Genomic DNA, 15,469 nt, shown 5'->3' with positions numbered 1-15,469 from the left:
TCAGACTCATCTCTGCTGTTTTCCTATTGGTTTTCTGCTGGATGAGCCTCTTTGAGGCTTGGGAGGAACAAGCTCAGGACAAGCAGCAAGGCTGATTCTATGGGGCAGCTGTTCTTATCCTCCCAACCCCAGAACCAGGAGGTTAGGGTGTCCCTGTTCCAGCTTTATCTATACTGGGTTGACACTATAGGCTCTATAGGGTTCCTTTGGAGCACCTGCTGCTCCATCCCATCCTTCTGTGCAGCAAGGAGCAGTTTTAGGGGCTGATGCTGCAGGGGAACCCCATTCCATCCCATGCACATCTGGCAGCTGCACACATCTGGCGGGACAGCCCCTTCCTTTAGTCAAGGGGTCTGGTTTAAAAACCTAATCCGATTGGAACGCTAATCCTGTTAACATTGAGATCGGGATTAATTCTGGGTTAATCGGGATAATCCTGACAAAATGTTGAGCATTAGGCGCTGGGTGAATCACTGTTGTGCTGTAAGCAGGGGGCTTTGGATTCAGGGGTGAGATGCAGGTGGGGTGGGGGGGGGTTACCCCATATGTGGCTGCACCCTGATTGCATCTACTTGGTGCTCAGAGCTGCACCTTGGGCCTGTGGTTTCTTCCACCTTTAGTGCTCAGCCCTATTTTCCTCCAGTTCTCACTCCTTCTCATCCCTGTTGTGGCACCTTCTGTGTCTCAGGCAGTTCACAACCCCCCCCTTGAACTGATTTGCTCAGCTGGAGCAGCACATGAGGCTCAGCCTGGCCATTCACATGCATGGAGCTGGAGGTGCAGGAGGGGCTGCCACAGTGTGTGCTGCCCTAAAGTGCTGCCCAGTGCTGTGGCTCTGCCCCCAGGGTGCTCCCCAAGGGCTGTTGCAACCAAAGGAGAACCCACAGTGGCCGTGTCCCATTACCTGGGCTCTGCCAACAGCCCGTGCTGCCTTCCACTCCTGGCACATCAATAATGAAGGATGAGCAGGGCTGGTTAGCAATGAATGAACGAAGCGCTTTGTGACGCAGCGCATCGGTTTCGTGTTTCCTTCCTCTGTTTGCAGGTGGGTGGGAGAGCAGCTCTCCCAGTGTTGTGCTTCAGGGCTCCCTATCTGACCCTAAACCACCCCAATGATGGATACAGGCTGGCCTGGCTGCACTGCAGCATCTATGGGTTGGGACAAGACAAGCAGAACATCCCCACGCCACCCCCCTGGCTTCTGTTTTTGCTTCAGGAAAAAGCAATAAAAGAAGTTCCAAATTTCAATTAAATTTTCCTTGGAAGCGTTGACAGCAGCAGAGCTGCGGGAGGCACAGATGTTGTTTTGCTCCCAGCTTTGCTAACAGCTTTGCTTGCCTGCTGACCCTCTGCTGGCAGCGTGGGGATGAGCGGCTGCAGCCCTGCACGTCCCAAGGGGTCCCTATCCCAGCTCCATATCCTTTGTGCCATGGAAGGAGTGCATCAAAGGAGGATGAAATGGGACTCTGAGCAGCAGTGAGTGGTGGGGATTACAGCTGCATTGTCCATGTGAAGGCTTTTGCAGGTGCGTGGGGTGGAGGGGGCTGCGTCAGCTGGGTTGTTCCATCCCTTTGGTGCTGAGTTCTGCTCACCTGGGAGCACAGATGCTCTTGGCAGCTCTGCCCCGTGCGCTCTTTGCTTTGCCCATCCCTGGCTTTGCCTGATGGAGGTGGCGCTGTGGTGTTGTGGTCTCAGCATTGCAGCTCGAATTCAAGTGACCCAAGTGTGGGGCTTTAGAGCAGAGCTGCAGCAGCATCCCCAAGGGCTGTGTCTATGGATAGGGATGGGCCACAGGATCAAGAATGAGGCCACAACCCATTTAAGGGATCCCATTGCTCCCCTCCTGCCCTCACCTGTGGTGTTCCCCATATATCCCTATGGCTTGAGCAATGCCAACCTGTCCCTCTCCCTGGGTAAGGGTGGGGGTCCCCTTCCCATCCCAGTCCCATCCAACACAGTGCTGAGCTCCGGTCCCTGCCCAGTGAGCACAACGTTCCACCAGATGGGACTGCACTCAGATGCAGGATTAAGTGCTGAGAAGGAGATTACAGGGAGTTAATCCAGATCCATGTCCAACCAGGGGCCGCAGCCGGGCTGTGTGTGTGCGGTAAATAACCAGTCGTGGTGCTTCGCTCAGGGCTGGGCTCACCAGCTCCATGCCAGCTGCTGCCCAAGCTGGGTTGGATTTCATAGACCTTCGCCTTTATCTCAAAGCAGAGGAAATGCAAAGGGGCTGGAGAAGCTGGGGGGGACCCCTCCAGGCTCTGTGCCCCCACGGCAGCAGCGTGATGTGCACTCAGCCTGGCTACCCCCAGTGCTTTGCAGTGCATTATCCCTGCAAATGCAGCACGATGCAGTGTGAGCAGGGCAGGGCTGGGGGCTGCTGCAGCCCCCCCGTGCTGCTGCCCAGCTCCAACCCAACCCAGCCTGCAGGGTCCACTGGAGGGGCTGCGCTCAGGGCTGGATGCTGCCTGCAGCAGTAACATGGCGAGGGCTGATCCCAGCCCACTGCAAGGCCAGGTCGGTGCTGGTGGGGGGGGAATGGGGGGCTGGGTTGGCAGTGAGGTGGGCTACAGGGGGAAGGAGGGAGCTGGGAGCTCCATCTCTGTGTTGCAGATGGTGTTCTTGACATGGCTGAGGTGTTGTAGGGCATTGATGTGCTGAGGGGTCAGCAGAGGGTGAGCGGATAAGTGAGGTATGAGGTTGGTGCTGGTGGTTGTGGGTCTTGCATGGCAATGGCTCGGGGTGCTCTGCTGTGTCCCCCATGTTTGTCTCAGTTCTTCCTTCAGAAGTGCAGGGTGAGGCCATTTGCTGCTCCTCTGCCCCAATACTGCTCCCTTTCCCTGTTCCCTGCCTCCATCCCAGCTCTCCAGCAGTGGGATGGGATGGTTGTGGGTCCCATCGCTGCCCCCACCTCAGCCCACCCTCTGACCACAGCTGGGAGTGGGGCAGGGTTGGAGGGAGGGGGGAGAGGAGGAGAGCAGCATCATTGCCCAGCCAGGCAGACAGAATGGAGCTGCCTCAGCGCTGACAGGAAAGGGATTGTTGGAAGTTTTAGGAGCTGAAAGAATCACTTAATTGTAGCTTATTTTTAGCTCCAGGGAGATAAAAGACAAAGCCCCCCCCCCACCCCTTCCCCCAGTCTCCCTCTTTCTTTTATATAAGGCACAGAACCAAAGCAGCACCCAGGACAGAGGGTGGTCTGCACCCCATGCTTCCTCTGCTACAGGGGGCTGCAGCCACCCTGACTTCATTGCCCATCACCCCACCACTCTGTGGGTGCATTTAGAGCTTCCTTTCCTCCCTCTGTGCCCGGAGCTGCAGTGTTACCATCCACCCGTGGCCTTGGGCAGCTTTGTTTTGCTTTGGGTAGCAGAACTCCTCTGCTTTCCATTCACCTTCTGCCCCTGAACTCGTGGGAGTGAGTACAGGGCAGCTCCAGCTGCATTAACCCTGTGCTGCAATTTCAGGCAGAAATGGGTCATCTCTCAGCATGGTACCATAGGGATGGCTGGGGGGGGCTCCTCCCCCTCCATTCTGCTGCTGGTGGGTTCAGGCATCACAAGGAGGGTCTCAGTGCCTGGGGAATGAGGGGATGTGGGGCTCCTTGTGGGGCAGAGCCGCAGCAAAGCTGCCCCTGGGGGACCCCAATGCCTTTGCTCCATGGTGCTGCTGGAGCTGGGGTGCCCTCAACCCATTCCTCTCGTTGTTGTGTGCTTTGATATCTCACTCCTCAGCTGCACTGTGTGATATGGCTGGGGCCAGGAGGGGACTCAGGTTTCCATTCTGGAGTCGCTGTGTGGGTTTGATGTCGGGGTTTGATGAATGCCCTGCACACAGCCCTGGGCAATGCTTGGATGGGTGAGATGTTCCCTATACTTATGTGGGGCTGTGGGTGCCCCATACCCTGGTACCTGGCCATCCCAGGCCTTACTCTGACTCCCAGCAAGGCAAGATTGAGACCCCCTCCCCCCCTTGGCATCTCCAGGCAAAGAGAAGCATGGGTCTGGATGCGTGTTTGAGCCTTATTATCTGAGATAAGTCATTAGTGAGGTAGAGCAATAAAATACAGTTGCCTGAAGTCAGCTCATTAATGGTCCTTGGGAGGTCAAGGATGTGGCTGTGGTGCTCTGGGGCAGAAAGGGCAGAGCCCCCCCTCTATGCCCCCCCATAGCACTGGGGTCTGCTCACCCCTCTTACAGCAGCACAGGGCTGGGTTGAGGCACCATCCTGCCCTATTGCCCAGCATAGGGGCACTGCTGGGCTCTGGGGGTACCATGGGGGGGTTTGGGTGAGCTGGGGACACAGGGGGCTGTGTGCCATGCAGGTGCCCTACAGAGGGATGCACTGAGGGCTGTGCAGTGCTGCTGGTCCCTGCTTGGGCTGGAGGAGCAGCTCTTTGAGCACGTGAGGCTGAGCATCAGGTTAACGATCAGAACAGTCCCTTCCAGGCTAAAAATCCATTAATTTTCATCTTGCCCTCTTTTTATCCCCCCTTTCTTTTTTTTTTTCCTTTCTGGTGGATGCCATAATGAGCTCCATCTGAGCAGCTGAATTACTTGAGGTCAGCCAAAGCCATGGGGCAGAGGATAGGAGGGGTCCAGACTCACCTTTTAGGGGGGGGTGGGCAGCTCTATGTGTAGGGTGCAGCAGGGTGATGATGTGATGCTCACACACTGCATCCCATGGCAACAGCAATGCTACGTGGCAACAGCAATCCCCACCATCCTGCTGTGCTGAGATGGAGCCCCCCCCTCCTCACCCCCATTGTGACAGAGCAATGGGGATGGGGGTCAGCCCTGAGCCCCCTTAGCTTTTGGTGCTATAGGGCCCCCCCATGTGCAGTGCTGGTGATGCACAGAGCTGCTTTGCTACATCCCTGCTCCCTTCCTATAGGAAACCTATAGGAGCATCCGTGCAGCCTGCAAGCTCTGCCTTCAAACAGCACCATCAAAACCAAGCAGTCAATTTTCCAGCAATTAACTACAGTGAGAACGTTTCAAGTCGTAGAAAACCCCGCCCCGCAGGATTAATTAAATCCTCCAATTAATGTCTCATTTAAATGATGATGATGGCTGTTATCATTTCGTATTGATTTTCCTTTTTGGCTTTTAGAATAGAGCTGTTGTCCTTTCCATGCTGCCTTTTCCGCACCCCGGGAGCTTTGTTTGTTCTCCTGGCTTCATTTGCTAATGTTAAATGTGTGTCTGGAAAATGGAGATGGGTGCTGGGCTGTGTTGGGTGCTGGGTTGTGATGCATTGTGCTGGGTGTTCAGCTGGGTGCTGAGCTGTGCTGAGTTTCAGCTGGGTGCTGGGCTGGATGCTCAGCTGGGTGCTGGGCTATGTTGGGTGCCAAGCTGGGTGTTGGGCTGGGTGCTGGGTGCTATGCTGGGTCCTGATCTGGGTGCTGGATGCTGATCTGGGTGCTGAGCTCTGTGCTGGGTTCTCAGCTGGGTTCTGATCTCAAGGTCTATCCAGGCATCCTCCCAATACACTCGGCTTTGCTTAACCCACAGCCTTCAACCATCAGCTCACACCCCCCATGTCTGCACCCTCAACTTCTATGCGGAGGAATTAACATTTGGCCGTGTGAAATTGGACTCCTGGCATATTCATTTTTGCCTGCTGTAAACCCAAACCCATTAGTTTCCCTTAGCTCAGGCAGCCATAAACCTCAGCGCTGCTTTGCTTCCAGGACAAGCTGGGCATTTATGTTTCCCGAGAGCTGGTTCATTGGTGTAATGGATGTGTAACCTCCTGTAATTGCTAAGGTTATTCCTTAGAGCTCACGTGTGACTCCTGGCTCTGTAAGCAGCCAGCCATCACCGGGTTTATTTGCAGTGGGTTGATTGGAATGGCTTTGAAATGTGGAATATACATTGGGAATATATGGGGGATGCAGCCATATAGTTGGGTGCAGGGCATGGATTGGTGCTGGGCTCTTACCTCCATGCTTCCCTTGCAGACCAGGAGCTCCCGGCACTCACAGGGTTCCCAGCCCGGCCTGGCAGACCAAGCCAAGCTCTCCTTTGCCTCAGCTGAATCCTTAGAAACCATGTCTGAAGCGGAGCTGCCCCTGGGCTTCAATAGGATGAACCGCTTTCGACAGAGCCTTCCTCTGTCCCGCTCCACCAGCCAGACCAAGCTGCGCTCCCCAGGTACTCCAGCTCTGCTCCAGCCTTATTGCATCCATGCATTGGGAAATGCAACCCACCAAGGATGTGTGAGCCCAGCAGCTGTTGGGATATGGGCTCACCCCATTGCTCCTTGCTTTGTTTTTAGGGGTCCTCTTCTTGCAGTTTGGGGATGAGACGAGGCGCGTGCACATCACCCACGAGATCAGCAGCATGGACACCCTGCACGCCCTCATCGTCCACATGTTCCCTCAGAAGCTCACCATGGGGATGTTGAAATCTCCCAACACCGCCATCCTCATCAAGGACGAGTCCCGCAATGTCTTCTATGAGCTGGAAGATGTCCGGTGAGGGGCAGACAGACCCGGGGAGCACACAGACCCCCATTGCTGGCACAGAGAGCTGAGCACATCCATCTCAAAGGCATGCTGATCCCATGCCGTCCCCATCAATGAGGGTGGGAGGACCCTTGCAATGGCAAAGGGTTTCCTTGGAGATGGTGGAGGGCTTTGGGTTGGTGTTCATGTCCTGAAAAGGCTTCACTGCAGGTGATGCTCGTTGATCTCTGCAGAGCTAAAGCAGCCCCTGGTGCTGCTGTGTTGTGCCTCCTGCCCAGGCAGGGCCACCAAACCCTTCCCTGGGACCACTGATGTTGAATGGGGCTCTGCAAGCAGCACGGGTGCAGCCCTGTGTGACTGCTGGGACTCCCCTCATGGCTCTGCCTCTCCTTCCAGTGACATCCAGGACAGAAGCATCATTAAAATATACCGAAAAGAGCCTCTCTACGCCTCATTCCCCGCCTCGCACATCACCAACGGGGACCTGAGGGTAAGGGGCTGGGTGTTGGGGGGTGGGCAGCACCCCAGTGTGGGGCTGGGGTCGGTTGAAGGGCGATGAGGAGGGCACAGGGTGTGTTTGTGGAAGGAGTAATGGCTGCCATTTGTATTCCTCAGTCCTGGCATTGTTAAGCATTGCTTTAAAAGAATGGATGTTTGGTGGTAGGGGGGAACCACCCCCAAGATAGGGGATGGGGACAAAGAAGGGGATGGGGCACAGCAGGACACGATGCTGACCATCCTTTCTCCTTTCCGCAGCGGGAGATGGTTTACACCTCCAGGGAATCCTCCCCCACCCGCCGCCTGAACAACATGTCCCCAGCCCCACACTTGGCCTCGGGCTCCCCCCCACCCGTCCTGCAGTCCTCATCCCCCTCCCGTTCCCGTATGTCCTACAGTGGTGGTCGCCCACCCTCCTACGCCGGCAGCCCAGTGCACCACGGTGAGCGCCTGGCCAGCCTTCCTCCAGCACCCGGCGTCTCTCCCAGCCCCAGCGCCATCCTGGAACGCCGTGATGTCAAACCTGACGAGGACCTGGCAGGGAAGAACATGGTGCTGGTGAAGAATGAAGGGCTGTATGCTGACCCTTATGGCATGGTGCACGAGGGGAGGCTCAGCATCACCTCCACGCAGTCTCTGGCCGGCATGGGGGACCCTTTTGGTTACTCTGGGGGGCTGTACAAGCGGGGCTCGGTGCGCTCGCTCAGCACCTACTCGGCGGCTGCTCTGCAGACAGAGCTGGAGGACAGCTTGTATAAACCCAACACGCAGATCTATAGTGATACATACGGACCTGGCTTGGGCTTTCGCATGCCCCCCTCCTCCCCACAGAAGATGGTGGAGGGGCAGAGCCCACACAGCCCCTACTCGGGACCACCCAGTCGCTCCTCACCCGTCCGACAGTCCTTCCGTAAGGATTCCTGCTCCTCTGTCTTCATGGAGAGCCCAGTCAGCAAACCACGTAACCCCAGTGCTGCGGGACCCCCCGAGCTGTTCCCTGGCCCTGGAGACCGTCCACTCTCGGGGTTCAGTTCCCCAGTGCCAGCCAAGGACACAGAAACAAGGTGAGAAATGGTCCTGCAGCGGTTTCCATGTAGAAGTGGGCTCTGCTGGGTGGGTTGTCCTTGGGTATGGCTGGGGAGTGAGGGCAGGTTTCCCTATTGCCAGCCCCATAGAAGCACAGGGTCGGGTGGTGAAGCTTTGCCTCTAACCCTAAGTGTGCCACTACCCCTAACTCTCACCCCTTGTCCTTGCAGGGAGCGCATGGAGGCCATGGAGAAGCAGATCGCCAGCCTGACGGGGCTGGTGCAGAGTGCACTGCTCCGCGGCTCCGAGGCTGAGACCCCCAGGTAAGGAGCTGAGGGAGAGGAGGACAGGAATGAGAGTCAGGGGGGCTTCTCTGGACAGCACCAAAGGGGACAGAGGAGCTGCTTTGTGCTCCATCTTCAGCCCTTCCTCTCTTTTGTTGCAGTGAGAAGACCGAAGCCACCAATGGTGGGACTCCCCCATCAGCATGTAAGTGGCTGGGGAGAGGTTTTGGGGGTCATCCCCACATCCTGGGGATCCTTGACCCCGGGGGCTGGAGTGCTGCAGCCTCATCCCATACTGGGAGCTCCAGGCTCACCTTTGTGCCAAAACAGAGGTGGTAGCAGTACTGGGGACGGAGTTTTGCATCCCAGCATCATTCTCTTGTCTCCTCCACCCCACAGCAACCAGCCGCAGCGGCACGGGGACCCCAGTGCCTGCACCCCCCCCACCCTCCACCACCAGCACGCCAGCAGGGCAGCCCACAGCCATCACCCGCCTGCACATGCAGCTGCACCTCCACGACCTGCAGCAGAACGCCAGCGACCTCCGCAACCAGCTGCAGCAGCTCAAGAAGCTGCAGGTAGGTACCGCAAGGGCACCCAACCCAACTCTGGGTGCAGAGAATGCCCCTTTCCTAGTGACCTCATGCAGGGCAGCCCACCCAGCCTTGCTTTGCATCCCCCCAAACCAGCTGCAGAACCAGGAGACGGTGAAAACGATGCTGCGACGGACAGAGACTGAGATCAGCGTGAGGGTGACGGACACCATGCGCAAACATGAAGACCCGCTGCAGCGCCAGCGCAGCCTGGTGGAGGAGGAGAGGCTGCGGTACCTGAACGAGGAGGAGCTCATCACCCAGCAACTGAAGTGAGCACAGCGTGGGGTCCTGCTGCCCCCATCCCCTCCATCCCCCTTCCTTCTATGGCCTGAATCCTTCACTGGTGCCATCCCCATCCCTTGTGCCATCACCGGTGCCATCCCCATCCCTGGTGCCATCGTGGTCCCCCAACGCAGCTCTCATCTCCCCACCCTCCATTGGGATCTGGTGTCATCCCGCCCTACTTTGTGTTCGCAGTGACCTGGAGAAGTCGGTGGAGAAGATCCAGAAGGATCTGGCACACAACCACCGCCTCATCCCAGTGCAGGAGCTGGAGGAGAAGGCTGTGGTGCTCAAACAGCTCGGGGAGACGCTGACGGACCTCAAGGGTGAGTGGGATCCATGGGGCTGCAGCAGTGTCCTCAGTGCTCCACCAACTACCAGAACCAACACAAGTCCCCCCAGCAGCTTGCTTGTGCAGTCATTGAGGCTGCGAGAGGACATGGGGACATGGGGAGGGCACAGGATGAGGTGGGTTGGTGATGGGACGGTGAGCACAGGGTGATGAAGGAGCAGCATCCCAGGCTCCTTGGGATCCTTCCACCTGCACCCCATGGCTCTCAGTGACCCCTCTGTTCCCCTCAGCCCAGTTCCCCAGCCTGCAGAGCAAGATGCGGGTGGTGCTGCGGGTCGAGGTGGAAGCTGTGAAGTTCCTCAAGGAGGAGCCGAACCGCTTGGACGGGCTGCTCAAGCGCTGCAAGACGGTCACCGACACGCTCACCCAGATCCGCAGGTGAGAGCTGTGCCCTGGGGTCCTGCTTTGTGTCCTCCTCATCCCAGCACCCCATTGGAAGGGGTTCTGGATGCACCTCGGGGCTCACAGCCTTTGGGTGCTCTAGTTGTGGATGGGAATTCCCAGAGCCATTGACAAAAGGTTCATTTTTATGCTTAGAAATGAGAGATGGGGGGGGGGGGAAGAAAAATGAATGTTTGAATCACCCAAAGTGGAACGGATCCATCAAGCCCAGCCCCAGCAGATTGAATCCGATTCTTAACAGCCCCCAGAGCTGTTCAGTGCATATGTGGGAACCTTGCTTTGAAAACAGCTCCTTCCTTACCACCTTGGTAAAATGTGGCCGTGCATCTGGGTATGATGGGAGCTCTGAACATGGCCAGGAATCTCATTCTTGAGGATCAGAGCTATTGGGATGGAGGAAGCCGTCTCTGGAGCTCACCTGCCTGTTCCCATTAGGAGACCTTACAGCAGAGCTCACTGCTGGGGCAGGCTCTGTGGCTGGGCTCGCCCCAGGCGCTGTTCTAGCCTGGTTTTATATGGAGATGAGCTCGTCTGATCGCACAGCGCACCGATCTGCCTACCTGTCACTCTCCTTCCCTAATAACTTCTGAATCCAAAGGGTGATTTCAGGCAGATCTGATGGGAGGGGTGGGATTTGGAGAGAGCTGCTTTCCTGCAAGGTTTATGCAGAGGGACAGGCAGGTGGAGGAGCTCGTTGGCATGCGCTGCTGCAGGAGAGCAGACGTTGGGGATGCAGATCCGTGCTGAGCTGTGTGTATTTGTATGGGGCTCCGTGATGGTGCTGTAACCCAGTGCCAACACCACTTAACCCAATGAGTGTCTTCCCTCTGTCCCCTGCAGGCAAGTGGATGAGGGTGTGTGGACCCCTCCCAACAACCTCAGCCAGTCCCCCAAGAAGATGGCACCCGAGACAGACTTCAGCAAAGGGCTGGAGCTGGAAATGCCCCCCAGCCCCCCAGTGAGCCTCCATCACCTGACGGCTGGCACTGAGCCCCTGGGCATGCCCAGCTTTGGGCACAGCCCCCCCCAGACCCAGAGCCACCCCTCCAAGAGCAATAACCCTTCCCGGGCTCCAGAGATGGTGCCTGCCAAAACCCAAACGGGTCCCGAGACGCCCAGTAAGAAGAGTGCAGACAAAGCTGTGTCTGTGGAGGTAAGAGCCTGAGGGGGATCCTCCCTGGGGGGGCTCTAACCCCACTGGAGCACCCCCAGATAAAAATGGGGTGCAACCTCCCTGGTGGGTTTGGAACTGATGGAGCATCTTAATAGTGGGGAGCCCCAGATAATGGGAAGGGGAGGCTGCAGCACAGCCTGGGGCATCTCAATGCCCATGGGCTGGATGTGGGGTGAGTTAGAGCAGCACTGCGAATCTGTGGGAGACTGTGGGGCAATGGGGAGGTGATGGTGGGACAGTGGGGTCACACGTTGCCCATAAGGGATTACAGTGAGCTGTGTTGTCACAGGCTGCCGAGAGGGACTGGGAGGAGAAGCGGGCAGCGCTGACCCAATACAGTGCCAAGGACATCAACCGCCTCCTGGAGGAGACACAGGCTGAGCTCATGAAGGCCATCCCTGACCTGGAGTTTGCTGCCAAGCACAAACAGACCACGGGCAGCAGCAGCGCCGCGTCCACGCCGGAGCATAAACCATCCAAGCCTCAGCATGCACAGAAATCCACGGGGAAGGTGGACCCCAATGGGCGCAGAGGTTCAGGTATGGGGAGAAGAGTAAGGGCTGCCTGGTTGGGTGTATGTGAGGGATTGGGATGAGGGCAGGGCTTGGTGCCAGCTCTGCTTTCTGCTCAGATGAACTGACGGTGCCGCGGTACCGCACTGAGAAACCCTCTAAATCACCACCTCCACCCCCACCCCGCCGGAGCTTCCCCTCATCCCATGGGCTGACCACCACCCGCAGCGGAGAAGTCATCGTCACCAGCAAGAAGGAGCCTGGCTTTATGAAGGTGGGTGGTGAAGCCTGGGCGTGAGATGGTCACCCCATGGAGGTCACCCTATAGGTGCAGCCCCTCACTGCTCGTTGCCCTACAGAAAGCAGAATCGGAGGAGCTGGAGACCCAGAAGCCACAAGTGAAGCTGAGACGGACGGTGTCGGAGGTGGTGAGACCCGCATCCACCCCACCCATCATTGCCTCTGCCATCAAAGATGACGACGATGAGGATCGCATCATTGCAGAGCTGGAGGTGAGCACAGCAGGGTGTGGGCATGGGAAGCACAGCCCACCCAACTCCAGGCATCCACAGGAGCAGCTCTGGGACAGATCCCCACGTAACAGCAGAGTGGCTGCCATCCTCATCCTCACCCCATTTGTGGGTGATGTGCAGCACTGTGGTGACTGTCCTCATCCTGTCCCCATCCTTATCCCATCCATGGATACCTGCAGCACAGTGGAGGTTGTCCCATCCTCACCCCATCCATGGGTACATAAATCACAGCAGTGTTTGTCCTCCATCCTCACCCCATCCATGGAGACAAGCAGCACTGCAATGACTGTCCCCATCCTCATCCCACCCACAGGGACATAAAGCACAGTTGAAGCTATCCCCATTCTTACCCCATCCTTGGAGACATTCAGCACTGTAGTGACTGTCCCCATCCTATCCCCATCCTCACCCTATCTATGGGGACATAAAGCACAGTGGAGGCTGTCCCCATCCTCACCCCATCCATGGACAGTACTGCAGTGACTGTCCCCATCCTATCCCCATCCTCACCCTATCTATGGGGACATAAAGCACGGTGGAGGCCGTCCCATCCTCCCCCCATCCATGGTGACATGGGGACAGCGTGATGCTCTCCCACCAGTGGTTACCCCAATGCAATGCTGAGCCCTGTCCCGGCTGGGCTCCATCTCTTCCCACCCGCTTGTTCCTCCCTCCTCCAACGCAGCTGTTTGACTCCCCAGGTGTTTCAGAGGAGCTCTGCCTCCCCTTTCCTCCCCACGCTCCGTTACGACCCTCTCACGGCTGCCATCTCCCCTGGGCACGCAGACATGTGGCCCAATGGAGCCTCCGTTGCAGCCGAAGGATGGAAGGTAACCTCCCTCCTCCTGCAGATCTCCTCCTGGCTGGCTGCACTTAACCACCACCTCTCCCACTTCTTAACTCACTTCTTCCTTCTCTGGTTTAACCAACTGATGGCTTCTCTTCACTCCTCTGCTCGCTACCACTGCGTGTACAGCACTGAATGCGGCACTGACCGAGCATGAATGCGACGTGGTGGGGCTGCAGCCCTGGGGCAGAGGTTGGGGTGGGATCACAATGGCACCAAGCAGGGATGTGGGTGGTGATGCACAGCACTGCAGGTGGGAGGGGATGCTGGATGGCCTGGGCTCCATCTCACCTCTGTTTGCTGTGCAGGGTGGTTGTAATGGGATGGAACAGCAGAGCAATGGGGATGGGATGGAGCAAAGCAGTGAGGATGAGATGGAGGGGAGCAGTGGGGCAGGTGCTGGAGCAGCCCCTGCTCAGGGCAGTGCTGTGCTATGGAGCAGAGGCTGCTTTGCTGCAGCTCAAGGTAGCAGCTCCCCCACCAGAGTGTTTCTCCTGCAGGGCACGACCTGCTGCATTCCCCCGGGTGCTGCACAGCTCATTGCAAATCCCTGGGACTCTTAACAAAGAGGTGAAGGGAGGAAGGACAGGCTGTTCCAGGTGACCTCTTGCTGCTCAGGGATTTAAAGGTCTGGCACCCACTGCAGCTCATTTGCAAGGGCTCATCCCTGCCTTCAGATCTGCTGAGAGCAGCACGGGGATGAGCAGCAGAGGGCTGCGCTGTGCTCTGACAGCTGCTGTTCTGGTGCAGGAGAAATCTCAGCACTCAGGTTCCCATACGCATCAGGGAGGTGCAGCACCACTGGGTCTGTAGCCTAAACCTCCTCTAAAGTTGCAATACCCGTGGGTATTACCCATGGGGAGTCCTCGAGCAGCACCTCCATGGCTGGACACAGCCTTGCAGCAATGCCTGGAGGCACAGCAGGACTTGAAATAGCCTGGGTTGCTGCTATTCCCCATCCCCAAGCACAGCATCCCACACTTCTCCCCAGCCCTTAATCTGTCTGATTCTCTATCTAGGAGCTGGCAGCCCCAGCAGCCCCGGGGAGCAGGGCTTTCTCCCTCCCACAGATTGTGCTCACCCAGTGGGTGTCTGCACCGCCGTCCCCTGAACCTGAACCTGCAGTGGCAGTGGAACAGAGCTGCTGTGAGCACAGGGATCCCAATGGATGTGGAGGAGCAGGAGGGGAGCACACAGCCGAGGTGGGGAGGAGAGGTGGAGTGCCAGCCAGCAGCCCCAGCAGCTCTCCATGTACAGCTGGGGGTTCTCCATCCGCAGCCTTGCAGCCCCTGAGCAGCGCACCCCACTCACCTATAGGGACACACGGGTTCCCCCCATCATATAGCAAGATCCCAGCTGTTCCAAAGCACAGAGCAAGCTGGCCAGCAGCAGGAGCACATGGAGACCCTGCCAGGAGGCACGAAGGCAGCAGCAAGGCTTCCCCACGGTGCCCTTTAGCTCCTTGTCCCCAAGGAATGCTCACAGCACTCCCCCCCAGTGCAAGCAGAGGAGGGCACAGCATTGCCCTGCAGCTCCCTGCTGATGCAGAGCACCAAGATAGAGCCGGGCAGGATGCATCCCTCCCTCCTGGATGTGCACAGAGGGAGCAGCGTGGCAGCACACCGGTGCCAAAAGCCAGGAGCACCCCAAGGCTGCAGGGCAGCAGATGGAACCACGCTGGGCATCCCACTTGTGTGGCAATGCAGAGTCAGAGCTCTGCTGGAGCTGAAGAGGGGGGGTTGGTTCCCAGTCCTCAGGGAAGAAGAGAAGCCGAGGGGTCCCCCCTGCACAGCATGTCACCACGCAGCAGGGAGATCTGTGAAGGTGCCTATCAGAGACTGGACAGCCTGGAAGAAACCATCCGTGAGCTGGAGATGACCATCAGTGAGATCAGCAGCCACCATTCAGCTGAGGCTGCGTTCCATGCAGGACTGATGGGACAGGAGGTACCCAGGGATGCCAGCCAGGAGACTGATGGTGTGGGGCACAGCAAGCACTGTGATGATGGCACTGCCCTGGATCTCAGCCACACCAAAGCTGATGCTGCCAAGAGTCCATCCCCGAGCCACACCAAACCACCTCTGCTTCCCAAGCCGCAGCTCGGCACCCCTCAGGTTTATTTCCTGTTACTCCTCTTGCCGTGCTCTGCCCTCGGATCTGCTCTGATGTCTGCTCTTCCTCCACCTGCTCCCTCTCTGTGACTCTACCTCCAAGCAGAGCTGAGGTGCGACACCCGTCTCCTTTTGGAGCTGATGTGTTAAAGGCAGCAGCGCCGCCACCCACCTGCCCGCTGCCACCTCCCTGGCTGTGCACCAGGGCTGGATCCGACCCCATGCAGGGTGCTGGGCTGTGCAATGCTGTGCTCACAGCCTGCAGCTCCATTGGTGTGTCAGGAGCAGCATTGTGCAAAGGGAGCCCTCGTTTGGGCCAGCAGTTGTTGGCTTTGGAGGGGACCAACCCACCCTGCAGGTGGCAGAAGGATCCCATGCTG

At 57.7% G+C, this 15,469-nt stretch overlaps 1 protein-coding gene across 15 annotated transcripts in view; it reads left to right on the top strand.

Annotated features, from left to right (window-relative positions):
- Positions 1-15,469, top strand: part of SRCIN1 (SRC kinase signaling inhibitor 1) — a 46,348-nt gene that overhangs the window by 25,793 nt on the left and 5,086 nt on the right. For 11 of the 15 annotated variants that reach the window (XM_015885900.2, XM_015885902.2, XM_015885905.2 and 8 more), the window contains 16 exons: positions 5,966-6,158; positions 6,283-6,481; positions 6,869-6,962; positions 7,229-8,034; positions 8,227-8,319; positions 8,442-8,485; positions 8,680-8,858; positions 8,970-9,145; positions 9,354-9,484; positions 9,741-9,888; positions 10,753-11,065; positions 11,376-11,625; positions 11,718-11,872; positions 11,958-12,110; positions 12,833-12,961; positions 13,998-15,092. In XM_015885900.2, coding sequence (XP_015741386.1) covers positions 5,966-6,158; positions 6,283-6,481; positions 6,869-6,962; positions 7,229-8,034; positions 8,227-8,319; positions 8,442-8,485; positions 8,680-8,858; positions 8,970-9,145; positions 9,354-9,484; positions 9,741-9,888; positions 10,753-11,065; positions 11,376-11,625; positions 11,718-11,872; positions 11,958-12,110; positions 12,833-12,961; positions 13,998-15,092 — 4,158 coding nt within the window. Of the gene's footprint in view, positions 1-5,965; positions 6,159-6,282; positions 6,482-6,868; positions 6,963-7,228; positions 8,035-8,226; positions 8,320-8,441; positions 8,486-8,679; positions 8,859-8,969; positions 9,146-9,353; positions 9,485-9,740; positions 9,889-10,752; positions 11,066-11,375; positions 11,626-11,717; positions 11,873-11,957; positions 12,111-12,832; positions 12,962-13,478; positions 13,974-13,997; positions 15,093-15,469 lie in introns of those variants that run through there. The other 4 variants (XM_015885913.2, XM_015885911.2, XM_015885912.2 and 1 more) reach the window with 3 other exon arrangements.

The sequence above is a fragment of the Coturnix japonica genome, chromosome 27 (assembly GCF_001577835.2).
Source record: "Coturnix japonica isolate 7356 chromosome 27, Coturnix japonica 2.1, whole genome shotgun sequence".
Taxonomy (NCBI): domain Eukaryota; kingdom Metazoa; phylum Chordata; class Aves; order Galliformes; family Phasianidae; genus Coturnix; species Coturnix japonica.
Note: the sequence above shows the minus strand (reverse complement) of the source record. Positions and strands in the feature narration are given on the sequence as shown.